This window comes from Macrobrachium nipponense, chromosome 44 (genome assembly GCF_015104395.2).
Source record: "Macrobrachium nipponense isolate FS-2020 chromosome 44, ASM1510439v2, whole genome shotgun sequence".
NCBI classification, from domain to species: Eukaryota; Metazoa; Arthropoda; class Malacostraca; order Decapoda; family Palaemonidae; genus Macrobrachium; species Macrobrachium nipponense.
Window position 1 is genome coordinate 44,719,203 of NC_087221.1, and position 26,162 is coordinate 44,745,364.

Below are 26,162 nucleotides of genomic sequence, written 5' to 3' on the forward strand. Positions count from 1 at the left end.
AAAAGCGTTGGATATCAAAAGACATTTTGTCTTGTACTAGAAATTCGGAAACTCTTTCTCCGTCTTTAGAACTTTCCAATTCACTGAGTTATAAAAGTGTTCAGTTCTCAGATTTGTTTTTCCATTCAATTTTTCATTTTCCAATTTTCAGGCACATATTTCCCAGTGCAAAACAAAGTAATGATATAATTCTTAAACTTTTCAGTTGCTAAACACAATTTCCAGTCACTAATTAACTTGATTTCCGACTCGTAGACTCTATTTCCTATCTAGAGACGTATTTCTCATCCGCTCCAAAACAATTAAGAAAAAAATTCCACATTATGTTTACTATTAAACTAGTGTTTTGTAGCTTTTAGTGAATCATCTAATAACAAATTGTGATGAGTTATTTTGAAGCCAAGCACAATTTTATGAGTTATAAAATATTTATTGCACTGGTCACTTTCGCAAGAGAGTGACATAAAATCTGTGACTAGATTTGACGAGAAATAATTATAAGAATTGACAAGATTTTCTAACAAGATATGACAAGACGTCATCCAAGTTTCTGACACTAAAAATAAATAAATAAATAAATAAATAAATAAATAAATAAATAAATAAATAAATAAGTAAATAAATAAATAAATAAATAAATAAATAAATAAATAAATAAATAAATAAATAAATAAATAAATAGATAAATAAATTATTTTCATGGCATGATAGTTGGACATTAATAAACACACGATTGAGCGAGTATTTAGATTTTGTGATCAACTGGATCTGTAAACCACATAGATATTCCATCTTGAAGTAAAGGATTTTCAAAGGTTTCCATCATAGTTAATGCTAGGATTATGATAGTCATTGTTTTCTTATTTAGTGATAATAATCTCATAAGATACCGGGTTGGCCTTATATGTTATAGCCCCTACGAAACTGAATCTCGTTTATGTTCTAGAGCTCGTAAAGAACTGTAGAAAAAATTGTATGGAAAAATAAAAATAATTTCGTCCATTTTTTTTCCATCTAGTAAAACTACCTATTTCAGTAAAATATTTGTTTGGCTGAATCTAAGAGGCATCTTATAGTGCAGAATCGGTCAGTTTCATCGAAAACAGGTGAAATCTCACCAGTGACAATAATAGTAGTGAAAGTAGTAATTGTAAGGATTTGCTTTTGAAACAGCTCTCCTTTTCTGAGATCCAAACATTGAATTTACTATCCACCTGCGAATCTGTTTCGCCTGTGGAAACGTTATACTCCCATGAAAAGTGAATTTTAGACATTCCCTGACGATTGCCAGTCAGGTGACTCTAAGAATTTGAACGCATTTTTCGCTCTGGATTGGAGGGTGAGAAGTGAGAAATACAAGGAGGAGGAGGAGTAGGAGGAGGAGGAGGAGGAGGAGAAAGAGTATTACTCCATCAGAAGGAGGAGTTTGGGAGGGGAAAGACGAACCCTCGGGGTGGAAATGGGAGGTGAGGAGGAGGAGGAGGAAGAGGGAGTGGAAGCACTATATAAAGATTGCTTCCTAACCATCGATATGTCACATCGCTTCTTCTTCGTCTCCAAGATGAAACATACAGCGCTGGTGAGTGTTTGTGCTCTGTTTGTTGAAGGGTTTTTTTTTCCAAGTGCAGTGTCTCCAAACCTCTCTTTTACACATTTGAGACTCTCAGTTTAAGTCACAGTGATAGATCAGCTATTCAAGTTTCGTGCTTTTTAATTTCCTGTAATATTCATTCTCCACCTTTTACTTATCTCTACTTGATTTGGGCTGGATAAAGGCACTAGCTTGACGGTGCCGTCGGCCTTTGCACTAGAATATACTCACACGAAAGAGACACGCAAGGAAATTAATCCCATGAAATTTACCTAGTAATGAAAGACGTGGAGGGTAAATTTGGAAGAGTAAACCGGTGATTCTGTAATTTCCCTTCGACCAGTTATAAAATCGACTGTCGAATTTATAATTGCCCTTTTACCAGTTGTAATATACTTCGCCGCTTGCACCAGACCATAAGGCTTTTATGAAGCCAAACCTCTACTTTTGTTTCATCCGAGCTTGGGACTGACTCAAGTATATAAGACAATTTCTGTAGATGAAAGATGTATAAGTCATTTCCTGTGGATGACAGATATATACACAACAATCAGCCTGTATGCATGATAACTAAGTCAGTCTTCGTATGTGAAAGATATCAAAAATAATCCCTATAGAATGAAAGACGTGTAAAAGATGGATTCATAAGAAAATGTGTGCGAAAGATGTAAAAATTCATCACTATACAAAACCTGTACAAGCACTCTGTCACTTTTTCCGAAATATGTACCAGTTTGTCATCGTGAAAGGAAGATGGGAACGCATGACATCAGAATCAATGTGACAGGAAGTGATCTAAATAAGATAGACAGGAATTTTCTCAGTCACTTAAGCTTGAGGTGCTGCAAGCAAAAATGAGAGAGAGAGAGAGAGAGAGAGAGAGAGAGAGAGAGAGAGAGAGAGAGAGAGAGAGAGAAATAAGCTTGAGGTACTGCAGCATAGAGAGATAGAGAGAGAGAGATAAGCTTGAGGTATTGCAAGCAGAAAAATGAGAGAGAGAGAGAGAGAGAGAGAGAGAGAGAAGAGGAAGTTTTTGTAATTGCATGCAAAGAATGACAGACAATATTGATACATGAAGAATGAGTCAATTGATATTGCAAGCAGAAAATGAGAGGGAGACAGAGACAGACAGACAGACAGAAATTTCTGTAATTGCTTGCAAAGAATGACAAACAACATCGCCTCGAGAAAGAAGAGCGCTTGTCTCGTCATTTCTGAGCGTTACGAAAATTACAACGAAAGAAAAGTAAAAGTCTTGTTTAAAAAAAAAAAAGGAAAAACATTTAAAAAGTAAAACTTCCAACAAAACAAGAGACGGAAAGAGCGTCTTCTATTTCCTTCACCTTTCGACCTTGCAAAGATGAGATAGTAGAATTCGAAAATGATTTTCGATTCGGGACCTTCTGTAGTATACTTGTTCATCATGACCTACTGACCAGGTCAAGAAGAAGATACTGAGAGTGTCTTCAGATCAAGTAATGGAATTGTTGACCGGTTTCGCGTCGTGTGTGTGTGTGTGTGTGTGAAGATCCTAATGGCAATGGGCCACAACGAGGCCCGAGAGCCATTGGAGTGAGTGAGTGACTGACTGAACCTAGAGACCTACCTACTATTATAGTATACGTGCATACAGTTATATCATGTAGTATACAGTATATGATATGTAAATATAATGCACCCATTATTTCGAATGCACGGTCGTTCCAGCTCCTTGAGTATTCCTGTACATTCTTTCACTAATGCACAAACATGCACGCATATACAAACAATACATACATATATATATATATATATATATATATATATATATATATATATATATATATATATATATATATATATCTATATATATATATATATATATATTATATATATATACATATATATATATATATATATATATATATATATATACATATATATATGTGTGTGTGCGTGTGCGTCTGTGTCTGTGTATGAAAGAGAGAGAGAGACCTTACCTTACCTTAGAGAGAGAGAGAGAGAGAGAGAGAGAGAGAGAGAGAGAGAGAGAGAGAGAGAGAGAGACTCGTATCATATCATGAAACCACACAGTAGAATTTTCGCTTGAATTTCAACCGTGACTTATATAGAGGCAATTGCGACATCTGGCAATGTTCTTCGCCTTTAGAAAATGTGCATTTTCAAGCAAACTGATAACACGGGCCCCTTTTTGTTTAAGTTATTTTTCGCTCCACGTGTCGCCGACAAAAAAAAAAAATGCGGACGTTGCTCCATGCTGCGGTGATCTTCGTGTTCAACATAAGATCACCTGCTCAAAGCTTACAGTCTAAATGATGAGTCAGCCGATGTTGCTCTAATTATTTTGAGATTCGTGTCTTTTTCCTGATAGCCTTTACTCTTCGCTATTAATCATGGAGTATATTTTGGTAAAACGTAAAAGTATCTTTTATTAGATCCAAAGACATTTATCGAAGGCGACTTCTTTACGCTTGTCAGGCACTAAATATGTTTGTGGTCGTTACCGTGCTAACTTGCACCTGAGTCATCACCCAAATTGGCACCATTTATATGTTAGTCACTGTCATTACTGTTTTCTTTTTTTTTCTTTTTTTTCTTTTTTTACTTCCCAAACTTTCCCTCTCAAATCCATTCTTCTGTTCCCTCCATATTTCGTTTCATCATATGATTTCTTCACGTTTCTCGCTACTTCTTCTTCCACCTTTTTTGTATCTCCTTTTTTAATCGACTCTTCTTTCCTTTCTTCTTTTTTTCAGATTATTGCCTCACTGCTGGCGGCAGCAGAATGCGACTTGGCTCCGACTTACGGTCTGCCGGGCAAAGGATCCTCTGGAGGGTCCTTTGGCTCTAGTTTCGGTTCGGGAGGATCATCTGGCTTCGGTGGTAGCGGATCCTTTGGTGGCGGGTCCTACGGGTCTTCTGGCGGCGGCGGTGGCGGCGGAGGAGGAGGAGGACGTCCCTGCGGCGGAGGACAGATCCTCCACGTCGACGGACGATGCGTCACCCCTCAAGTATCGCGCCAGGTTTATCTCTACACCGTCCCCGACGTCCCCCGTCCCGTCGGCCCTAGGCCTAACATCCCTCCTCCGAGGGTCGAACAAAACATCCTTTTCGTCCGTCTTCCTGAAGGCGCCGACGACGAGGAGCCCATCGTCATTCCTCCACCCCTGCAGAAGAACGTCGTCTACGTCCTCAACAAGGCCACCGACATCAGCGGACCCAAGGTCATCAACCTCCCGGCGCCACCCAAGAGCCAGCCTGAGGTCTTCTTCGTCAACTACGGCAAAGGCCAGAACCCGACTCTTCCAGGAGGCATTGATCTCCAGACAGCTCTCAACAGCGCCGTCGAGGGAGTTGGCCAGGTCGTTGGTGGCGGAATTGGTGGCGGAATTGGTGGCGGAATTGGTGGAGGATACGACGGCGGGGTCCTCGGAGGTGGTGGATTCACAGGCGGGCTCTCCGGAGGAGGAGGCGGCGGCTTCGGAAGTGGAGGAGGATCTGGAAGTGGAGGATATCACGGAGGTTCCCCCAAACCATCTGGTCTTTACAGTGCTCCATAAGTGGGTTTAATATAGAACGCTAGTCTTCTTCCTTGCGTAATGTCAGTCATACTCCTAATCAAGAGATCCCTTTTCTAAAAAGGAAGAAATAGATACATACTATATTATACTCATATTTATTAAATATATTCTATTACTACCGGCTCTGTCATTATCCTGGCCTATTATTCTTTTCGTTGTCAGCAACAATCTGTTTCTTTTATGCTACTTGAAGTATATTGCTTTCTTAATCACCTATTACAGACCACGTGTCTATTGGTAGGTGAATGACTCCACAATAGGACACCAAGGTGTGACCCGACCTCCAGCTTGCTCGGGGTGCGTGGTAAAATCTATGGTAAAAAAGAGCGTTTTTTCATCAACGAAAATAAAAATAAATACGCTATTTTTATTAAGAATAATTTGTCTGTACTATTTAATATGCACATAATTTATTTTCTGCATTTTCAATCTAATAAATGAATCATAAATATCCTATCCTAAAATTCTCGTATCTTTAACTCAGTGTGAAACACATTTTTAAGGCCTTTTTAGGCTTTCTTACTCCCCCAACGAGAAGAACAACAACGAAGTAGTTTGTAGGTTTATTCCCGAAGCAAGCGAAAATATCTGTCTTTTGAGAAAAAAAAAAAAAAACAGGCAATAGATTATTCCTAACTAGTTTATGTGTATGAATTGCTATTAGAAACAAAGATACATTGGTAAGAATCACTCCAGGACACGACGTTCTCTCAAGTCATTCAACTTACAGAAAAAAAATTGGTAATATCAAAACCTGTTGTTACAACACCAACAACAAAAGGTCGTCTATGATTTACTTAGAAGAGAAAAAGAAGCAGCACATGCCGTGTTGGTAACGTAGAAATTGTGACAAAATTGGTCTCCCATGGCCCATGATTACGTGAATCCAGTGAAACAATGGAATGTTTGCCAAGACTTACCTACACAACAGTGGCAATGTCATGCCCGTGATCTTTATACTCTAACCTCGATTATGAAACTTGCCCTCACCCCAAACCCCTCCCCCACCCCGCCCCACGGAAAATCAATTCAACTTTTATTGCAACGTCATTTGAAGTGTTTTTGTTAAGGGATGATGTTACAATACCAATCTGATAGTACTGTGCTAAGTTCCCCAAGAGAGTCTGAAATCCTGGAATACATCAGCGCCCAAATCTTCCAAGAATTTTTCACGTTGGATTATAATTCCTCTCGTACCAGTATTACAATAGTTTATGATGACTCGGTCTGCATTAAGAAAATGAAGATCCCTCCAGGTGAACAGAGCTTCTATTCTATTCTCAAAGATTTCAGTGACTCCCTCTTATTCACATATCCAGATTGTTTATTTGTGCCTCAAGGAAGAATTGGATACAGCAGAAGAAACTTCTTACTTGATGCATTCTGGAGATTCAATTAAATATTCGAATCACTTGCAGTTAATCCTTACGCCCAGTCCAACTGCATCTTTCACTGAACGGCAGGTTCAACTTAGACCTTCTTATCAACAACAAAAATGTGTATTCGTCCTTTTATGATACTATAGGAGATTTATTACTTAACGAGGTTTATAGTGAATAAAATCGTCAACGTTAGCAATCCTACAGAACGCATTTATATGCTAGATTAACTTGATATATCTGTTGTCGTCATATCTAACAGGAATTATGTACAAGGGTTTATCTTCATAAACTTAATTTTCATGCTTTCACATTTTTTCATGTCAATATATTATCATTTTCGTGTTTATTTTCGTGTTACCTACAGAAGCAGCAAAGAACACAAATTCCCGAGCGATATGTACCTTTGTTTTGTTAGATTAACTTCATGTTTGTATGACTGATGTAAGAAAGTTATCATTTATCCAGAAAATATTGAGCAGTTGCACAAACGTCAATTAATCTGGCTTTAGTGCTTAATAGAGACTTTGCTGTTTAAGAAATCCTTCGTATATTATGTTTCCCTCTTTCTGTTGGTGAAATCTGTTTATTTCTCTCTTGACGTTTTTTCTAAAACGGACCTTTGTTACAGAAGTAAAAATCAAAGAATTATGATCCACTCTACTTCTTCCCAGCTGGTTCCCATTTTTATATGGGGTCGCCGCAATAGGGATATTTGCAGCAGTATTACTACTTTATTTTGTACGTATTAATCCTTTAGATTAACTCTATTCTCTACTTATTAGCATTTGCTTCAGTTGTTATCAAATGACCTCAAGGCACAAGTAACAAAACCTCATGATAATGATAATCTTTAGGCAATGCAATGTAATTTATTTAACAAAATTAACAATCATATAACTTTACCAAAACAGATTCTAACAAAAAAAATATACAAAATTAAAACAACGAGGTAAAAGAAAAACTTCACACGAACAAGAATGCAAAAAGACAACAACGTTTCTGGTTAATTATAAAGTCCCTTGCGGGTTGGTGGCACCGCCCCTGGAATGACCTGGCCACTGGAAGAAGGTCTAATGACCCCAGGTGCGACTCCACCGCCACTGGCTGAAGTTCCAGAGCTTCCAGGATTACTGGCCCTGCTCGCTGAGGCTCCGAAGGTTCCGGTGAGGATGGCTTTGCTGACTGACCCTGCGGAATTCCTGTTGCCACCAAGAGAACTGCCATAGAGACCTCCAGTGGATCCACCACCAGCTGCTCCATGTGATCCCAATCCAGCTGCTCCATGTGATACCACTCCAGTTGCTCCAGCCTGTGATCCCACACCAGCTACTCCACCTGATGAAACCACACCAGCTGATCCATGTGACACCACTCCAGCTGCTCCAGCCTGTGATCCCACGCCAACTGCTCCAGCCTGTGATCCCACACCAGCTGCTCCATGTGATATCCCACCAACTGTTCCACCAGATGATACCACTCCAGCTGCTCCATGTAACCCCACTCCAGCTGCTCCAGCAATTGATCCACCCCCAGTTATGCCACCAAATGGTCCGCCAACAGCACTACTACCTGATCCGGCTGGGGATCCACCACCAACAACCTGGCCTACTCCTTGAGAGACAGCGCTGTTGAGAGCAGTCTGAAGATCTATGCCACCAGGCAAAACTGGGTTTTGTCCTTCGCCATAGTTAACAAAGAAGACTTCCGGCTGGGTCTTGGCTGGAGCCGGAACGTTGATAACCCTTCGCCCTCCTATGGTGGTTCCCTGTTGCAGGACGTAAACGATATTCTTCTGCTGGGGCGGTGGCACCACAATGGGATCCTGGCCACCAGCGTTTTCTGGGACACGTACGAAGATGACGTTGTGTTCGACCTTTGGTGCTGGGATGTTAGGGCGAGGTCCTGTCAAGCTGGTCTGCTGACCAGCAGAAAAAACGTAAACATTGCGCGAGACTTCAGGTGTTACACATCTGCCATTATGGGCAACCTGTCCACCAGCACACGAGGTTGCACCGTGTCCTGATAAAGCGCCACTTGTACTTACACCAGAGGAAACAGATGCCCCACCAGTACTTACACCAGAGGATACAATTCCTCCACCAGTGCTCACACCAGAAGAGGCTACAGATGTTCCACCAGTACTTATACCAGAGGATGCAATTGCTCCACCAGTACTTACACCAGAGGATACAATTGCTCCTCCAGTGCTCACACCAGAAGAGGCTACAGATGTTCCACCAGTACTTATACCAGAGGATATAATTGCTCCACCAGTACTTACACCAGAGGATACAATTGCTCCACCAGTGCTGACACCAGAGGATACAGACGCCCCACTGGTACTGACACCAGAATGGCCAGTGCCCACGCCAGAAGATACCGCTGGACCCACACCAGGAACCACATTCAAGAAACCACCAGAAATACCTTGCCCAGGACCAGGTGGTCTATAATTGTAAGTACATTCTGCTGCTACCAGCAGAGATGCGAGAAACTGAAAATGGAAAAGGAAAAAGATTAAAAAGTCGTAACACCACTTCAAGTTTTGAAGAGCTGTTACAAAAAAAGATTATAGACATTAGGAAATCAGTGTTGCCAAAAATGATTTCATAAATATGGTTTTGTCAAATGCCGCGTGAAAACTGTTCATGTCATAATGATATGAAGATTAAGTTCCCACGTTTGGTTTGGACTGAAATTCGTATCTAGAAGTAATTTAGCAACCAAAAGTTATAGATTACTGGTTGATACATAGATAACCTAATTTTTAATCATAAGTATTTCATTTAATTATTTATTGTAAAATGAATTTATTGCATTTGTTTCCTTCCTTCTGCCTTGTTCTACATTGCTCCTTAATGTTGAAGGTAACAGTTCTATGAATACATAAATATGTCACTATGATTACAAAACGTTCCCAGAATAAAATAATATTAATAATGTAAACGATTCAGTGGTTTGAGTATTCCCGTTACGAATAAATTACTCTGAGTTGCATCATTGATTCTAAAATGCGCTTTAATCAAAGGCATCACTGTAACCAAAGGAACCACTGTGATCAAAGAAGTACTGCACTATAATCAGAGGAACCCACTCACTCACCAGCACCATATGCTTCATGGCGGAGACGAGAACACGTTGTGGCATGGAGATGGTAAAGCAACTATGCGTATATATACTTCCTCCTCCATCCTGCTCTCACTCTCACTCGATATCCCACTGTCCCTTTAGACTCCACCTATCCCTCAGCCCACCTACGCCCACCCCTCCCTCAGCCCACTCAAAACAAAGACACGTCTAACCACTTTCTCCTCTTTTTCCTCCTTTGCTTGAACTTTCTTTTTCGAAAAGGATTTGGTGATGTGGTTCCTTTCCAACCGCCAAATGCTGCTCGGGCGTGTTTTGGATGGGTCGTTACAAAGATAAAGGGGATCCTATCTTGGACAGGTAGACTCATTAGTTTCAGACTCCTTCGCTATATTGGGTTATAATAGGCTTTCCCAGATAAGGCAGTTAATCGGTCGATCAATTTGTTGGCAAAAAGGAGCTACAGAATCCTACAGAATCCTACAAAATCCTTCGCTAGATTGGCAATATATCTGAATCTCCTTTCGCAAAGACTTTCGCTTATTGCCAATGTTTTTTTCGTCCAGAAGAATAAGTGACAAAAAGAGTATTGTATTTCTCGCTTTTAAAAAAAATTTTTTGCTGCTTTAAAAATGTCTTTCCTATTAAGATATCTTTCTCACTAATTTTCACTCAAAACAATGTATTTTACCACTAAAACTGTATTTCCCACATAATGTATTTTTCACTAAAAACAAAGTATTTTTCACTAAAACAATGTATTTGTCACTAAAACCTATGTATTTTTTACTCCAAACAATGTATTTCCCACTAAAAACAATGTATTTTTCACAATATATTTTTCACTAAAAACAATGCATTTATCACTAATCAACGTATTTCCATCTAAAAAAAGTCTTTCGGTTAAAAATGCCTCTCGGCTTAGAATATCTTTCCAGTTTAAAAAAAAAAAAAATCTCGCAAAAATGTATTTCCTACCAAAAATATAATTATTTCCTACTAAAAAGTCTTTCAACTAAAAATTTCTTCCCATCCAAAAAAAACATTTCCCCCTAAACAATGTATTTCCCCTTCAAAATGTATTTCCGACTAAAAAATTGTATTTCCACTGTAAAATTTACATTCAGTTAAAGAAATACATTCCCGTTGTCCTTTCTGCAAAAGATTATTTTTTTCACTGAAAATGTCTTTCTTTCCATAAACTGTCTTTGCTCCTCAATAAAATAACAAATAAAAGTATTTATCACTACAAAGGTTACCCCTGCTAAAAGAAATAACTTTCTCTCTCTCTCTCTCTCTCTCTCTCTCTCTCTCTCTCTCTCTCTCTCTCTCTTTCCGCAAAAAGAACTTCATTACTGTTTGTAATCTCTTTTTCTCTCTCTCTCCGAAAAAAGAACTTCATTCAGGGAATAATCTCTCTCTCTCTCTCTCTCTCTCTCTCTCTCTCTCTCTCTCTCTCTCTCTCTCTCTCCGAAAAAAAGAACTTCATTGCTGTGAATGAAGAGTCCGTGGTTGGGGGAGACGAAACTCCAAGGATCCTGAACTAACTCTCTCTCTCTCTCTCTCTCTCAAAAGAAGAAAAAGAAGAAGATGATGAAAATCCGAAGATTCCGAAGATAATTAAAAGCTTGCCCTCTCTCAGACACCCCCAAAACGGCTTACATAGTATCTGCTGAAGTTGAGAGGCAGGCCCACCATGCATAAAAATATCATTAGACACAGACCTCCTCTCTTCCCAACTCGTCCTTCAAGCAGAATGGGAAGATGTTCGACCACTTTCGCTTTATTTTCTCCTCCCGGGAGCAGACGTGGGTACATAGCATTCGGAAAGATTTTTCCTCGTCCCTGTCGAATCGGAGTTTTTGGCGCCATAGCAGATCGGGTAGCGATATTTTTCAGTGAATAATTAAACATTCCTTCGATTTCACTGAGATGCTGGCATATAACTCCTCTTTATGAAGTACTTCGTGCTGAATGGTATAGCAGAAATACTGAGATTATGACATATTTTGTTGAATGTTGTGCCTGTTACGTTACGATAAGTTTATTTCCTTTCCACTAAAAGTATCTGATAGGCATTAGAAGGTTGAAGACTTTCTTTAATATATTTGACTCTAGAGACATACTTTCTACTGTTTCTTTACGTCCTCATCTTGCATTTCCTAAGAAGGGGAAGGAGTTAAACTTGAAGACCAAAGCACTATAAAAAGAAACCTGTCTAGTATCTGGAACAGGGATCACACTTTCACCCAAAACAAATGCGATGCCGATGCCCGGGTGGTAAATAGCTACTCAGAAGCCTTTGATTGATTTATTTTATATATACTCAGTCTTTCTCCTCGAAATATGAATATTCAAAGGGTCTCTCGAGTGAAAGATAAGATTTCCGCGAGAGATTTGGTGCGGGAGAAATAAGGGCCAGCTTTATCTTATCCCCTTATATGAGACAAACTTCCTGATAGATTTATTCGATATATAAGAATATCATAAGACATTTATGTCCTCTTGGAATACGCTAAGCGACTCTCACAGACCGGAAAGTCACCCTGGGCTACATACGATGTTTTGCGACTGCGACTAGTCACCGAAACCAAGAGGTTGTGGCGAATGTCTGCGATTTTCAGATGCAAATAATTGAAAGATTACAGCCACGTATTACGAGTGGTCATACATAATCTCATAAGACTTTATAGTAATACTACCCATTTCTCTCTCTCTCTCTCTCTCTCTCTCTCTCTCTCTCTCTCTCTCTCTCTCTCTCTCTCAGGACATACATCATAATTCTACACCTCACCGAAGTCTCCGAAGATCATTACTTCTGCGGATGCTGAAATCTCCTTCGTAATATTTGTTTAAAGATGGAAAATCGTCTGATTCAGTGTCTTAAATGATTCTCATGAAATGATTATCATGGTTAAAAATCTTAGGATTAGGAGCCTGGAGTATCATGATAGGAATCAGGCGAAAAGAGTTAAGTGTTTGGTCGGGGTGAGATATTATGGTGACCCTTGCGATAACATATAGTATTTTATTTTCTTAAACAATCGTTTATGCTTCTTCTTCTTCTTCTTCTTCTTCTTCTTCTTCTTCTTCTTCTTCTTCTTCTTCTTCTTCTTCTTCTTCCCTTTTCCCATCATTTCTGCTCCTACCCTGCATGTTTTGTTCTCGATTAAAGACGATGATATTAATGAAATGAAATGATATGAAATGGTTTTGTTTATGGTGTCTCAAGCAGGAAAAAAACAAAACAAATAAAGATCCATATGACTCACTAGAGAGTACCTCCTTGCAGTACTCAAGTGCATATAAAGGAACATTATTCCCTTCCAAAGCCAATAAACTCGGCCAAATCAAATGTCGTTGCCATAAATTGCAAACGACGTCTTTTGTAAACATGAGATCACAAAACTCTTTTTACTCTCAAGTATTATTCGCTTAAACATCCCTCAACCCCTTTCGTAACCGACAGATATTGGCCAGTTGCAGAGGATCAGTAATTTATCAATACATTTGCGTCCGTGGCACAGAAGTTTATGTCCCGTTACGTTCACTTTGGTGACTCATACAGGAATATCAAAACCAGATAAGCGGAATGACGACGCTGCTGCGGTAATAGCCATCGTTTTCTGTTAGGATATTTGTGTTGTCACTGATTCATTGTTTATTTTGGGTTTGTTAAAATACTTTTGCATTCAAGGGGTTTTGACGTGTGAATTAGCTGGAATGTAATTTGGAAGAAACTACTGTCAAGATTAGGTTCGGGGAAAATGGCTATTCTGCTTTGGTGATTTTTCAAGCTAAATCTTTGAATATTTAATCTTGTGAAGAATTAGGCCTTAATTAGCTTGTACTGTAGAGAAAGTGCGAGACTATTATATAAAGAAAATAAAGCTTTTACCCAAAAAAGGCCTCCTCATTCTGAGAAAGTGGCAAATCAGGAACATTTGAGAAAATAGGGATTTTATCAACATATTCTTAATTGGTGGGAGTTCGGGGTGCCTGGCTGATCACTAAGAGGCGTTTATAATTATTTGGCTTATTTCCTGTGTGCTTACTTTTAGTGTTTCGTACAACGCAGCTTCAGTTCCAAGCCCAGACAGTTAGGGAAGGCTGGAGTTAAGAGGGGCATCAGTCCTTAGAATACCTGCCGAAATAAATTATGAAAGGAACCTTTCAGTGAGTATTAGATACACCTGGGAAAGTCCGTCAAAAACAGCGACCCCGATTAGGGAATAATCTGAGAAGAAGAAGAAGAAGAAGAAGAAGAAGAAGAAGAAGAAGAAGAAGAAGAAGAAAAAAAAAATAATGCCACTGGTCAGCAGTTCTTCCTTTTGTCGTTTTTGTCGTTCTACGGGACGATCACAAACCTCCGGAGGTCCCATGAAGTCCCGAGAGGTCCCGTGAGTGGAAGGGCCCCCTAGGAAGCGGAGGGAAGTAGAGGGAAAATGCCGTAAAGGAAATTTGCCTCGAATATAGAAAATAGAGTGCAAGAAATTCATCATCTTCTACATTAGGCAATGACCTCGGCCTCATTCAATATCGTAACAGCGAGCAAAACCAAAATGTCAACTTCAATTTCAAAGAAATAGCTACAAAGACATCAAGTTTACTGCTTCAACTGAGCAATACAAATTGATAATTTAGGTGGATAATAGCTGTAATAAATTAGATACATTTTGCAATATTACAATACATCTTCCAATTTATTGCATTTGTGTGACAGTTTGGGAGCTGGAAGCCTAAATAACTATTCACAAATAATATACGTTCATTTTTTCATCCACGATAATGGGACATGAAAAAAAAGGAGGAGCCATCTTCCTCAGGAGGAGGAGTTTGGAAGGGAGAAGGACATCCAGTGGAAGTGAAGGGGGCGCTGGAAGAAGGGGCGGTATATATAGATGGACAGAAACTCCCACCAGCGTTATCAGACGAAGTGTCTCTGGCGTCAACATGAAGCATCTTGTGGTGGTGAGTGTGCGATCGTCTTCAGAGGATCTTCCAGACCCTTCTTGGAGTGATTACTTTTTCATTACTTTGATCTCGACGCGGGAGTATTGGTAGAAAAGAAAAATAGTTAAGACGTCAAGCATGAAATCTAACAATCATAATTAAGGCCTAACCACGAGTTCGAAATGGACATGGAAATTGTGTATCTTCCAGGCGATTAATTAACACACGAAGGAAGATTTGGTTCGGAAGTTATATCTCGAGAGCCTCTTCCTTTATCATTTTCAAAAATACTATCTTTAACTCCATCACTTCCACTTAAACGTAATGCCAAAAGCTTTTCCAGTGTGCATCCCTTATTTCCAAGTTGCTCATCTTCACTTTCTTTTTAAGAATTCTAAATTCATGAGAAAATTATTGACTTTCGTTTTATTTCTGTCAGATTTTCGCATCTGTGTTTGTGGCAGCAGAATGTGCCTTGCTCCAGGGCTATAACTTGCCCACCCCCGGATCTTCCTCTGGATTTACCCACGGTTCAGGAGGGTCCATCGGAGGTTCAGGAGGGTCCTTCGGAGGTTCAGGAGGGTCCTTCGGAGGTTCAGGAGGGTCCTTCGGAGGTTCAGGAGGGTCCTTCGGTGTTACGGGAGGAGGAAGTTTTGTATCTACTGGTGGTTCTGTATCTGGAGGGTTTGGACATGGATCCATCTCTTGTGGTGATGGACAGGTCGCCCACGGAGGGAGCTGCGTAACTCCTCAAGTGGAACGCAGTGTCTACGTCTACGACGTCCCTGCACAGCCCAGACCCGTCGGCCCTACCCCTAACATCCCAGCACCAAAGGTCGAGCACAACATCGTCTTCGTGCGCCTTCCAGAGGGCGCTGCAGGACAGGAGCCTATTGTGGTTCCTCCACCCCAGCAGAAGAACATCGTCTATGTCCTCAACAAGGCAACTGCAGTCGGTGGACAGAAGGTCATCCAAGTTCCAGCACCACCCAAGAGCCAGCCTGAAGTCTACTTCGTCAACGTCGGCGACGGCCAGAACCCAACTCTTCCAGGAGGCGTTGATCTTCAGAGTGCCCTCAGCAGCGCTGTCCACCAGGGAGTCGGTCAGGTCATTGGAGGTACTGGGGGATCAGGCATTGGTGGCGTCTCCGGAGGATCAGGAGGAGTTGCATTTGACAGCGGATTCGGAGGTGGACTTACTGGAGGTTTTTCCGGTGGCGTTGTCAGTGGTGGGGACAGCTTCGGCAGCGTCTCTGTCGGTGGTGTCGGTTCTTCAGGCAGCGTCTCTGGAGGTGGTGCCCCAAGTGGCCTGTATTCCCCTCCTTAACTGTATAAGTAATGTTCAGTATATCACACTTGTAAAGTCTTCTCTCTCTCGCTCTTGTAATCATCATAAGTATGTGTAAATGTAAGTTAACGATAACTATTTGAAGAACATAATATATTTGATCGGAGTTGTGGATATTTATCGAATACAGTATCTCATCATCAAAAGAGTCTATTACTATCCCCAAATATCTTCACTTCAAATACTGGAAAGGCAGTCAGTTTAAGCTGATTATGATCTATTTGTAAATTGACGTTATATAATAACAATAGATATTATTATTATCAAGGAAAACCATCATTTAAACACAAGCAATATTTCTCAGGCTGTCTATTCTGATCTTACATTCTCAGTAACAAATTAATTATCAGTATGTCTGCTCGAATGTGATCTTTTCCTATCTCCTTTTTCAGCCAGATCAATTTTCCCTTTCTATGGAAACCTTGTTCACTTCAGTTATTTATCCGTATTTCCAAATTAGAATAAACAATGAAAGTTCAAAGGAAAATCCGCGAGATTTATCAAGGACAGCAAGCAAAGTGAAGGGACCATTTTGCGCTTTGAAGGAAAGTAAATCTATTCAACCTTAACTTTGAACAGGATGTATTTAAAGCAAGACAAAATGTCTTCATTACGTGGGAATAGTGTGTTAGGTATTATACTATTAATTTTTTGCTTTCATTATTTACTTTGACGAGCACGAAAAATAAATAAATAAAATAATAAATAAATAAATCAGATAGGTAGGAAACACTGCACAGCATTATACGCAAACTTTGTGCTTTTAATATTCACCTTACGCGACATGAAAAATAAAAAATAAGCAAATAAAAGAATAAAAAGTAACTAAAACAGAACGGAGAGATTGCACTGACGTTCTGCTGGTATTTCCTCTTTTTCTTCTTCTTCTGCTTCTACCTTTCCTGCTAATAATTCCTTGTCAATATATTTAACTCAAGAGACTTGCTTTCTGCCGTTTCATTACGTCCTCATCTTACATTTCTTAAGAAGGGGAAGGAGTTAAACTTGAAGACCAAAGCACTATAAAAAGAACCTATCTGGTATCTGGAACAGGGATCAAACTTTCACCCAAAATAAATGCGACGCCGATGCTCGGGTGGTAAATAGCTACTCAGAAGCCTTTGATTGGTTTATTTTATATATACTCAGTCTTTCTCCTCGAAATATGAATATTCAAAGGGTCTCTCGAGTGAGAGATAACGTTTAAAAGCCTCGTTATCACGACCGGTGTAAGATTTGGTGGGTATGAGATAAGAGCCAGCTTTATCTTATTCCCTTATCTGAGGCAAACTTCCTGATAGATTATTCGATACATGAGAATAAGATAAGACATTTATGTCCTCTTGGAATACGCTGCGACTCTCACAGACCGGAAAGTCGCCCTGGGCTACGTATGATGTTTTGCGACTGCGACTAGTCACCGAAACCAAGCGGTTGGGGGGAATGTCTGCGATTTTTCAAGGCAAATAATTGAAAGGTTACAGCCACGTATTACGAGTGGTCATACATAATCTCATAAGACTTTATAGTAATACTCCCCATTTCTCTCTCTCTCTCTCTCTCTCTCTCTCAGGACGTACATCATAATTCTACACCTCACCGAAGTCTCCGAAGATCATTACTTCTGCGGATGTTGAAATCTCCTTTGTAATATTTGTTTAAAAATGGAAAATCGTCTGATTCAGTGTCTTAAATGATTCTCATGAAATGATTATCATGGTTAAAAATCTTAGGATTAGGAGCCTGGAATATCATGATAGGAATCAGGCGAAAAGAGTTGAGTGTTTGGTCGGGGTGAGATGTTACGGTGACCCTTGTGATATCATATAGTATTTTATTTTCTTAAACAATCGTTTATGCTTCTTCTTCTTCTTCTTCTTCTTCTTCTTCTTCTTCTTCTTCTTCTTCTTCTTCTTCCTTTTCCCATCATTTCTGCTCCTACCCTGCATGTTTTGTTCTCGATTAAAGACGATGATATTAATGAAATGAAATGAAATGAAATGGTTTTGTTTATGGTGTCTCAAGCAAAAAAAAAACAAGAAAAAAAAAATATCCATATGACTCACTAGAGAGTCCCTCCTTGCAATACCAAGTGCATATAAAGGAATATTATTCCCTGACGAAGCCAATAAACTCGGCCAAATCAAATGTCGTTGCCATAAATTGCAAACGACGTCTTTTGTAAACATGAGATCACAAAACTCTTTTTAATCTCAAGTATTATTCGGTTAAACATCCCTCAACCCCTTTCGTAACCGACAGATATTGGCCAGTTGCAGAGGATCAGTAATTTATCAATACATTTGCGTCCGTGGCACAGAAGTTTATGTCCCGTTACGTTCACTTTGGTGACTCATACATGAATATCAAAACCAGATAAGCAGAGTGACGACGCTGCTGCGGTAATAACCATCGTTTTCTGTTGGGATATTTGTGTTGTCATTGATTCATTGTTTATTTTGGATTTGTTAGAATACTTTTGCCCTCAAGGGCTTCTGACGTAGGAATTAGCTGGAATGTAATTTGGGAGAAACTACTATCAAGATTTGATTCGGGGAAAATGGCTATTCTGCTTTGGTGATTTTTCAAGCTAAATCTTTGAATATTTAATCTTGTGAAGAAATAGGTTTTAATTAGCTTGTACTGTAGAGAAAGTGCGAGACTTTTATATAAAGAAAATAAAACTATTACCCAAAAAAGTCCTCCTCATTCTGAGAAAGTAGCAAATCAGGAACATTGAGAAAATAGGGATTTTATCAACATATTCTTAATTGGTGGGAGTTCGTGGTACCTGGATGATCACTAAGAGGCGTTTATAATTATTTGTTTTATTTCCCGTGTGCTTACTTTTAGTGTTTCGTACAACGCAGCTTCAGTTCCAAGCCCAGACAGTTAGGGAAGGCTGGAGTTAAGAGGGGCATCAGTCCTTAGAACACCTGCCGAAATAAATTATGAAATGAACCTTTCAGTGAGTATTAGATACACCCCGATCAGGGAATGAGCTGAGAAGAAGGAAATAACTACAAAGACATCAAGTTTACTGCTTCAACTGAGCAATATAGGATGATAATTTAGGTAGATAATAGCTGTAATAAATTAGATACATTTTGCAATATTACAATACAACTTCCATGTTATTGCATTAGTGTGACAGTTTGGGAGCTGGAAGACTAAATAAATATTCACAAATAATATACGTTCATTTTTTCATCCACGATAATGGGACATGAAAAAAAAGGAGGAGCCATCTTCCTCAGGAGGAGGAGTTTGGAAGGGAGAAGGACATCCAGTGGAAGTGAAGGGGGCACTGGAAGAAGGGGCGGTATATATAGATGGACAGAAACTCTCACCAGCGTTATCAGACGAAGCGTCTCTGGCGTCAACATGAAGCATCTTGTGGTGGTGAGTGTGCGATCGTCTTCAGAGGATCTTTCAGACCCTTCTTGGAGTGAAGTTATATCCCGAGAGCCTCTTCCCTTATCATTTTTTTAAAATACTATTTGTAACTTCATCCCTTCCACTTAAACGTAGTGCCAAAAGCTTTTCCAGTGTGCATCCATCATTCCCAAGTTGCTCGTCTTCACTTACCTTTTCAGAATCTTAACTTCAAGAAAATGTTATTGACCTACATTTCATTTTTGACAGATTTTCGCATCTGTGTTTGTGGCAGCAGAATGTGCCTTGCTCCAGGGCTATAACTTGCCCACCCCCGGATCTTCCTCTGGATTTACCCACGGTTCAGGAGGGTCCATCGGAGGTGGTTCAGGAGGGTCCTTCGGTGGTTCAGGAGGGTCCTTCGGAGGTTCAGGAGGGTCCTTCGGAGGTTCAGGAGGGTCCTTCGGAGGTTCAGGAGGGTCCTTCGGAGGTTCAGGAGGAGGAAGTTTTGTATCTACTGGTGGTTCTGTATCTGGAGGGTTTGGACATGGATCCATCTCTTGTGGTGATGGACAGGTCGCCCACGGAGGGAGCTGCGTAACTCCTCAAGTGGAACGCAGCGTCTACGTCTACGACGTCCCTGCACAGCCCAGACCCGTCGGCCCTACCCCTAACATTCCAGCACCAAAGGTCGAGCACAACATCGTCTTCGTGCGCCTTCCAGAGGGCGCTGCAGGACAGGAGCCTATTGTGGGTTTTCCTCCACCCCAGCAGAGAAGAACATCGTCTATGTCCTCAACAAGGACCCAAACTGCCAGTTGGTTGGACAGAAGGCTTCATCCAGGTTGCCAGCCACCACCCAAGAGCCAGCCTGAAGTCTACTTCGTCAACGTGGGGCGACGGCCAGAACCCAACTTTCCTTCCAGGGAGGCCGTTGATCTTTGCAGCAGTGCCCATCAGCAGCGCCTGTCCACCAGGGAGTCCGGCCAGGTCATCGGCGAGGTGGCTGGGGGCGGCATCAAGGCATTGGTGGCGTCTCTGGAGGATCAGGCATTGGTGGCGTCTCCGGAGGATCAGGAGGAGTTGCATTTGACAGTGGATTCGGAGGTGGACTTACTGGAGGTGTTTCCGGTGGCGTTGTCAGTGGTGGTGACAGCTTCGGCAGCGTCTCTGTCGGTGGTGGTGACAGTTTCGGCAGCGTCTCTGTCGGTGGTGGTGACAGCTTCGGCAGCGTCTCTGTCGGTGGTGGTGACAGCTTCGGCAGCGTCTCTGTCGGTGGTGTCGGTTCTTCAGGCAGCGTCTCTGGAGGTGGTGCCCCAAGTGGCCTGTACTCCCCTCCTTAAATGTATAAGTAATGTTCAATATATCACACTTGTAAAGTCTTCTCTCTCTCGCTCTTGTAATCATCATAAGTATGTGTAAATGTAAGTTAACGATAATTATTTGAAGAACATAATATATTTGATCAGAGTTGTGGATATTTATCGAATACAGTATCTCATCATCAAGAGTCTATTACTATCCCGAAATATCTTCGCTTCAAATACTGGAAAGGCAGTCAGTTTAAGCTGAATATAATTTATTTGTAAATGTTCGTTATATAATAACAATAGATATTATTATAATTATGGAAAACCTCATTTAAACACAAGTAATATCTCGCAGGCTCTCTATTTTGATCTTACATTCTCAGTAACAAATTACTTATCAATATGTCTGCTCGAATGTGATCTTTTCCTGTCTCCTTTTTCAGCCAGATGCAATTTTCCACTTCAGTTATTTTTCCGTATCTCCAAATTAAAATAAACAATGAAAGTTCAAAGGAAAATCCGCGAGATTTATCAAGAACAACAAGCAAAGTGAATGGAACATTTTACGCTTTGAAAGAAAGTAAATCTCTTCAACTTTAACTTTGAACAGGATGTATTCAAAGCAAGACGAAGTGTCTTCATTACGTGGGAAAAGTGTTTTAGGCATTATACTATTAATCTTTGCTTTCATTATTTACATTGACGAGCACGAAAAATAAATAAATAAAAAAATAAATAAATACATCAGATAGGTAGGAAACACTGCATAGCATTATACGCAAACTTTGTGCTTTTAATATTCACCTTGCGCGACATGAAAAATAGAATATAAATAAATTAATAAATAAAAAGTGACTAAAACAGAACGGAGAGATTGCACTGACGTTCTGCTTGTTTTCCCTCTTTTTCCTCTTCTTCTGCTTCTTCTTCTCCTACTTCTAATTCCTTGTCACGTTCGTATCATAGAGGGATTTTGTCAACATATTCCTAATCGGTGAGAGTTCGTGGCACCTGGGTGATCACTATGAGGCGTTTATATTTATTTGTCTTGTTTCTTTTGTGTTTGTATGTTTATATTTTTCATTAAAAAAATGGCTTATCTCCATTGTGTTTACATGTTTATATTTCGTTCAACGCAGCTTCAGTCCAAGCCCAAACAATTAGAGAAGGCTAGAGTTAGGAGGGGCATCAGTCCTTAAAATACCTGCCAAAACTGATTATGAAATGAACCGTTCAGTGAGTATTAGATACATCTGGAGAAGGCTCGTCAAAAACAGCGACTCCGATCACGGAATAAGCTGATAAGGAGAAGAAGAAGAAGAAGAAGAAGAAGAAACAATGATCACTGAACAAAACCGTTGACCCATGTGGATAATTTTGTTAAGGACAGAAATTCTACCAAGAATCTAAGCGTTTCCTGAAGTTCAAATAGAAAATTCTCTGGCGCTTTTCTTCGTACAGTTTAAACGTCTAATGTTAACAACTATAGAAGAACAAAGAGAGAATGTTAATTTCATTGAAATATCCCATCCTCGAGAATAAACGCGACGAACGCCACCGAAATATTCAAGACAGGCTCTCGGGTCGCTGAAGCAAAGCACCCAATGATCGGCATTTCTTCCTTTCGTCGTTGTTGTCGTTCCACGGGACGATCGCAAGCCTCCAGAGGGTCACGTGAGGTCTCGTGAGGTCCCGTGAGTGGCAGGGGCCTCTGGGAAGGGGAGGGAAGAAGAGGGAAATGCCGAAAAGGAAATTGGCCTCGAATAGAGAAAAGAGAGTGCAAGGAATTCATCATCTACGACGTTAATCAGTCGTCGAGCTTCGAAACACCGAGCCAACCCAAAGTGTTAACTTTAATTTCAAGAAAATAGCTAAAACGATATCAAGTTTGCTGCTTTAGCTGAGCAATGCAAGATGATAATTTAAGTGGATAATAACTGTAATAGATGAGATATATTTTGCAATATTACAATATAACTTCCATATTTTTGCATTTGTGTGACAGTTTGGTTACCAAACAATCTTTATGAATTTTTATGATTGATATGAACAGGCTTGAAGTTATTATCTGCAAGTAGCAAAAGGCAGATGCATTTCTCACTAAAGTCTAGTAAACAAAAGATTATTTTAAAAACCGTTGTTATTCACATCGACATTTTCTCATTTCAAATTTGAATCATATCTATAACATGACAGTAAAAACAAAATTGTTGCTTAAAAAAAAAAATTGAAAAATAACTCCAAGGAGGGTTTTTTTTTATTTTAAAGCAAATTTACAGGACTAATAAACTAAATCCCTTCTCGCGTCGGCCTTCGTCAAATCCCGTCGTTAAAATCTTAACGAGACACAAAGCATTCTCCCGGGAGCTGGAAGACTAAACAAATATTCACAAATAATATACGCTCATTTTTTCATCCACGATAATGGGACATGAGAAAAAAAGGAGGAGCCATCTTCCTCAGGAGGAGGAGTTTGGAAGGGAGAAGGACATCCAGTGGAAGTGAAGGGGGCGCTGGAAGAAGGGTCGGTATATATAGATGGACAGAAACTCTCACCAGCGTTATCTGACGAAGCGTCTCCAGCGTCAACATGAAGCATCTTGTGGTGGTGAGTGTGCGATCGTCTTCAGAGGATCTTCCAGACCCTTCTTGGAGTGATTACTTTTTTATTACTTTGATCTCGACGCGGGAGTATTGGTAGAAAAGAAAAATTGTCAAGACGTCAAGCATGAAATCTAACAGTCGTAATTAAGGCCTAACCACGAGTTCGAAATGGACATGGAAATTGTGTATTTTCCAGGCGATTAATTCGCACACGAAAAAAGATTTGGTTCGTAAGTTATATCTCGAAAGCCTCTTCCTTTGTCCATTTTGAAAATGCCACCTTTAACTTCATCACCTCCACTTAAACGTAAGGCCAAAAGCTTTTCCAGTGTGCATCCCTCATTCCCAAGTTGCTCATCTTCACTTACCTTTTAAGAATTTTAACTTCAAGAAAATGTTATTGACCTACATTTCATTTTTGACAGATTTTCGCATCTGTGTTTGTGGCAGCAGAATGTGCCTTGCTCCAGGGCTATAACTTGCCCACCCCCGGCTTCTTCCTCTGGATTTTACCCACGGTTCAGGAGGGTCCTTCGGTGGTTCAGGAGGGTCCATCGGAGGTTCAGGAGGGTCATTCGGAGGTGCAGGAGGGTCCTTCGGAGGTTCAGGAGGATCCTTCGGAGGTTCAGGAGGGTCATTCGGAGGTGCAGGAGGATCCTTCGGAGGTTCAGGAGGATCCTTCGGAGGTTCAGGAGGATCCTTCGGAGGTGCAGGAGGGTCCTTCGGAGGACATGGATCCATCTCTTGTGGTGATGGACAGGTCGCCCACGGAGGGAGCTGCGTAACTCCTCAAGTCGAACGCAACGTCTACGTCTATGACGTCCCTGCACAGCCCAGACCCGTCGGCCCTACCCCTAACATCCCAGCACCTAAGGTCGAGCACAACATCGTCTTCGTGCGCCTTCCAGAGGGCGCTGCAGGACAGGAGCCTATTGTGGTTCCTCCACCCCAGCAGAAGAACATCGTCTATGTCCTCAACAAGGCAACTGCAGTCGGTGGACAGAAGGTCATCCAGGTTCCAGCACCACCCAAGAGCCAGCCTGAAGTCTACTTCGTCAACGTCGGCGACGGCCAGAACCCAACTCTTCCAGGAGGGGTTGATCTTCAGAGTGCCCTCAGCAGCGCTGTTCACCAGGGAGTTGGCCAGGTCATTGGAGGTACTGGGGGATCAGGCATTGGTGGCGTCTCCGGAGGATCAGGAGGAGTTGCATTTGACAGCGGATTCGGAGGTGGGCTTACTGGAGGTGTTTCCGGTGGCGTTGTCAGTGGTGGTGACAGCTTCGGCAGCGTCTCTGTCGGTGGTGGTGACAGCTTCGGCAGCGTCTCTGGAGGTGGTGGTGACAGCTTCGGCAGCGTCTCTGGAGGTGGTGCCCCAAGTGGCCTGTACTCCCCTCCTTAAATGTATAAGTAATGTTCAATATATCACACTTGTAAAGTCTTCTCTCTCTCTCGCTCTTGTAATCATCATAAGTATGTGTAAATGTAAGTTAACGATAACTATTTGAAGAACATAATATATTTGATCGGAGTTGTGGATATTTATCGAATACAGTATCTAATCATCTAAAGAGTCTATTACTATCCCCAAATATCTTCACTTCAAATGCTGGAAAGGCAGTCAGTTTAAGCTGATTATGATCTATTTGTAAATCGTCGTTATATAATAACAATAGATATTATTATTGTTATGGAAAACCCTCATTTAAACACAAGCAATATCTCACAGGTTGTCTATTATGATCTTACATTCTCAGTAACAAATTAATTATCAGTATGTCTGCTCGAATGTGATCTTTTCCTGTCTCCTTTTTCAGCCAGATGCAATTTTCCCTTTCTATGGAACCCGTGTCCACTTCAGTTATTTTTCCGTATCTCCAAATTAAAATAAACAATGAGAGTTCAAAGGAAAATCCGCGAGATTTATCAAGGACAGCAAGCAAAGTGAAGGGAACGTTTAACGCTTTGAAAGAAAGTAAATATATTCAACTTTAGCTTTGAACAGGATGTATTCAAAGCAAGACGAAGTGTCTGCATTACGTGGGAAAAGTGTTAGGCATTATACTATTAATTTTTGCTTTCATTACTCACCTTGACGAGCACGAAACATGAATAAATAAATAAATGAATAAATCAATCAAACAGGCATGAAACACTGCATAGCATTATAAGCAAACTTTGTGCTTTCAATATTCATTTTAAGTGACATGAAAAGTAAGAAAAAAAAATAAATAGATAAAAAGTAACTAAAACCGAACGCAGAGATTGCACTGACGTTCTGCCGGTATTCCCTCTTTTTCTTCTTCTTCTTCTGCTTCTTCTCCTACTCCTAATTCCTTGTCACGTTCGTATCATTCTTGTAAACCGGTTCTCTCTCTCTCTCTCTCTCTCTCTCTCTCTCTTGGCTCATTGTACCTGCGTTGCTGCCTTCGGGCAATGCAAGAAGCAACAATTGCTTGCCGCTCAGAGCAACTGTAAACCTTTTATTTTCGTTAATCTTTTATTTTCATTGTTTCTTAGATACGCCTGTCTCTTTTTATTAAGTCAGCTTTATGCCAGCGCGAGTTCTTGCCCCAGGGTTGCCCGGAAGTGTTGAAGGGTATAGGTCTAGTGTAGGCCACTGGACTCACACCACCGACAGAAAATTCGTTTTAATAAAATGCTTGATTTCTCTGATTATGTGATAGACTGATTGCCGCTTATATAAAATGGCCATTATGAATCACTAGAGAAAGTTTGATGGCTAACTTACCTTGAGAATTTCTCATATATTTGTTCGGATGGCACAAACACACATACACACACACATACATATATATATGTGTGTGTGTGGGTGTGTGTTAGGAAAGACCTGGGTTCGATCCTGATGTGAGTTAGATATTTAGATATATATCTAGGAGGTGAAAAGAGGGGGAATGGCTAATAATATGTTTA

The 26,162-nt window shown here is 40.5% G+C and overlaps 4 protein-coding genes and 1 pseudogene across 21 annotated transcripts; 4 read left to right on the forward strand and 1 right to left on the reverse strand.

Annotated features, from left to right (window-relative positions):
- The first annotated feature begins 1,537 nt into the window (after positions 1–1,537).
- Positions 1,538–5,290, forward strand: LOC135203873 (pupal cuticle protein 36-like). The gene is made up of 2 exons (XM_064233819.1): positions 1,538–1,579; positions 4,348–5,290. The coding sequence occupies exons 1-2, from the start codon at positions 1,562–1,564 to the stop codon at positions 5,149–5,151; spliced, it is 822 nt and encodes a 273-aa protein (XP_064089889.1). The 5' UTR covers positions 1,538–1,561; the 3' UTR covers positions 5,152–5,290.
- A 2,113-nt stretch (positions 5,291–7,403) lies between these two features.
- Positions 7,404–9,737, reverse strand: LOC135203874 (uncharacterized transmembrane protein DDB_G0289901-like). The gene is made up of 2 exons (XM_064233820.1): positions 9,657–9,737; positions 7,404–9,048 (listed from the first exon to the last, which is right to left on the reverse strand). The coding sequence occupies exons 1-2, from the start codon at positions 9,699–9,701 to the stop codon at positions 7,558–7,560; spliced, it is 1,536 nt and encodes a 511-aa protein (XP_064089890.1). The 5' UTR covers positions 9,702–9,737; the 3' UTR covers positions 7,404–7,557.
- Positions 9,738–14,491: 4,754 nt separating this feature from the next.
- On the forward strand, positions 14,492–20,825 carry LOC135204269 (loricrin-like). Of its 5 annotated transcripts, none has more exons than XM_064234396.1 (4): positions 14,492–14,612; positions 15,034–15,727; positions 20,341–20,460; positions 20,527–20,825. In XM_064234396.1, exons 1-4 carry the CDS (start codon positions 14,595–14,597, stop codon positions 20,658–20,660), a joined length of 966 nt encoding a protein of 321 aa, XP_064090466.1. In that variant the 5' UTR covers positions 14,492–14,594; the 3' UTR covers positions 20,661–20,825. The 5 variants fall into 5 exon arrangements, with proteins under 5 accessions (XP_064090466.1, XP_064090468.1, XP_064090467.1 ...); XM_064234398.1 differs by having other exon boundaries at positions 20,560–20,825; XM_064234397.1 differs by having other exon boundaries at positions 15,034–15,207; positions 15,283–15,727; positions 20,341–20,825.
- Positions 19,269–24,799, forward strand: LOC135204271 (uncharacterized). Of its 14 annotated transcripts, none has more exons than XM_064234404.1 (4): positions 19,269–19,344; positions 19,588–19,699; positions 23,792–23,854; positions 23,897–24,799. In XM_064234404.1, exons 1-4 carry the CDS (start codon positions 19,327–19,329, stop codon positions 24,628–24,630), a joined length of 927 nt encoding a protein of 308 aa, XP_064090474.1. In that variant the 5' UTR covers positions 19,269–19,326; the 3' UTR covers positions 24,631–24,799. The 14 variants fall into 14 exon arrangements, with proteins under 14 accessions (XP_064090474.1, XP_064090477.1, XP_064090478.1 ...); XM_064234407.1 differs by having other exon boundaries at positions 19,270–19,344; positions 23,792–23,833; XM_064234408.1 differs by having other exon boundaries at positions 19,270–19,344; positions 23,813–23,854.
- LOC135203814 (keratin, type II cytoskeletal 1-like) lies at positions 19,705–20,192 on the forward strand (annotated as a pseudogene).
- Positions 24,800–26,162: the final 1,363 nt, after the last annotated feature.

Coding starts and splice junctions, on each gene's coding strand:
- LOC135203874 (XM_064233820.1), bottom strand. CDS start 9,701: ATGCCACAACGTGTTCTCGTCTCCGCCATGAAGCATATGGTGCTG. Junction 9,049..9,656: donor CCATGAAGCATATGGTGCTG/GTGAGTGAGTGG, acceptor TTCCATTTTCAG/TTTCTCGCATCTCTGCTGGT.
- LOC135204271 (XM_064234400.1), top strand. Junction 19,669..23,739: donor CCCCCGGATCTTCCTCTGGA/TTTACCCACGGT, acceptor CTTCCTCTGGAT/TTTACCCACGGTTCAGGAGG.
- LOC135204269 (XM_064234395.1), top strand. Junction 15,728..20,340: donor TGGAGGTACTGGGGGATCAG/GCATTGGTGGCG, acceptor GGCGGCATCAAG/GCATTGGTGGCGTCTCTGGA.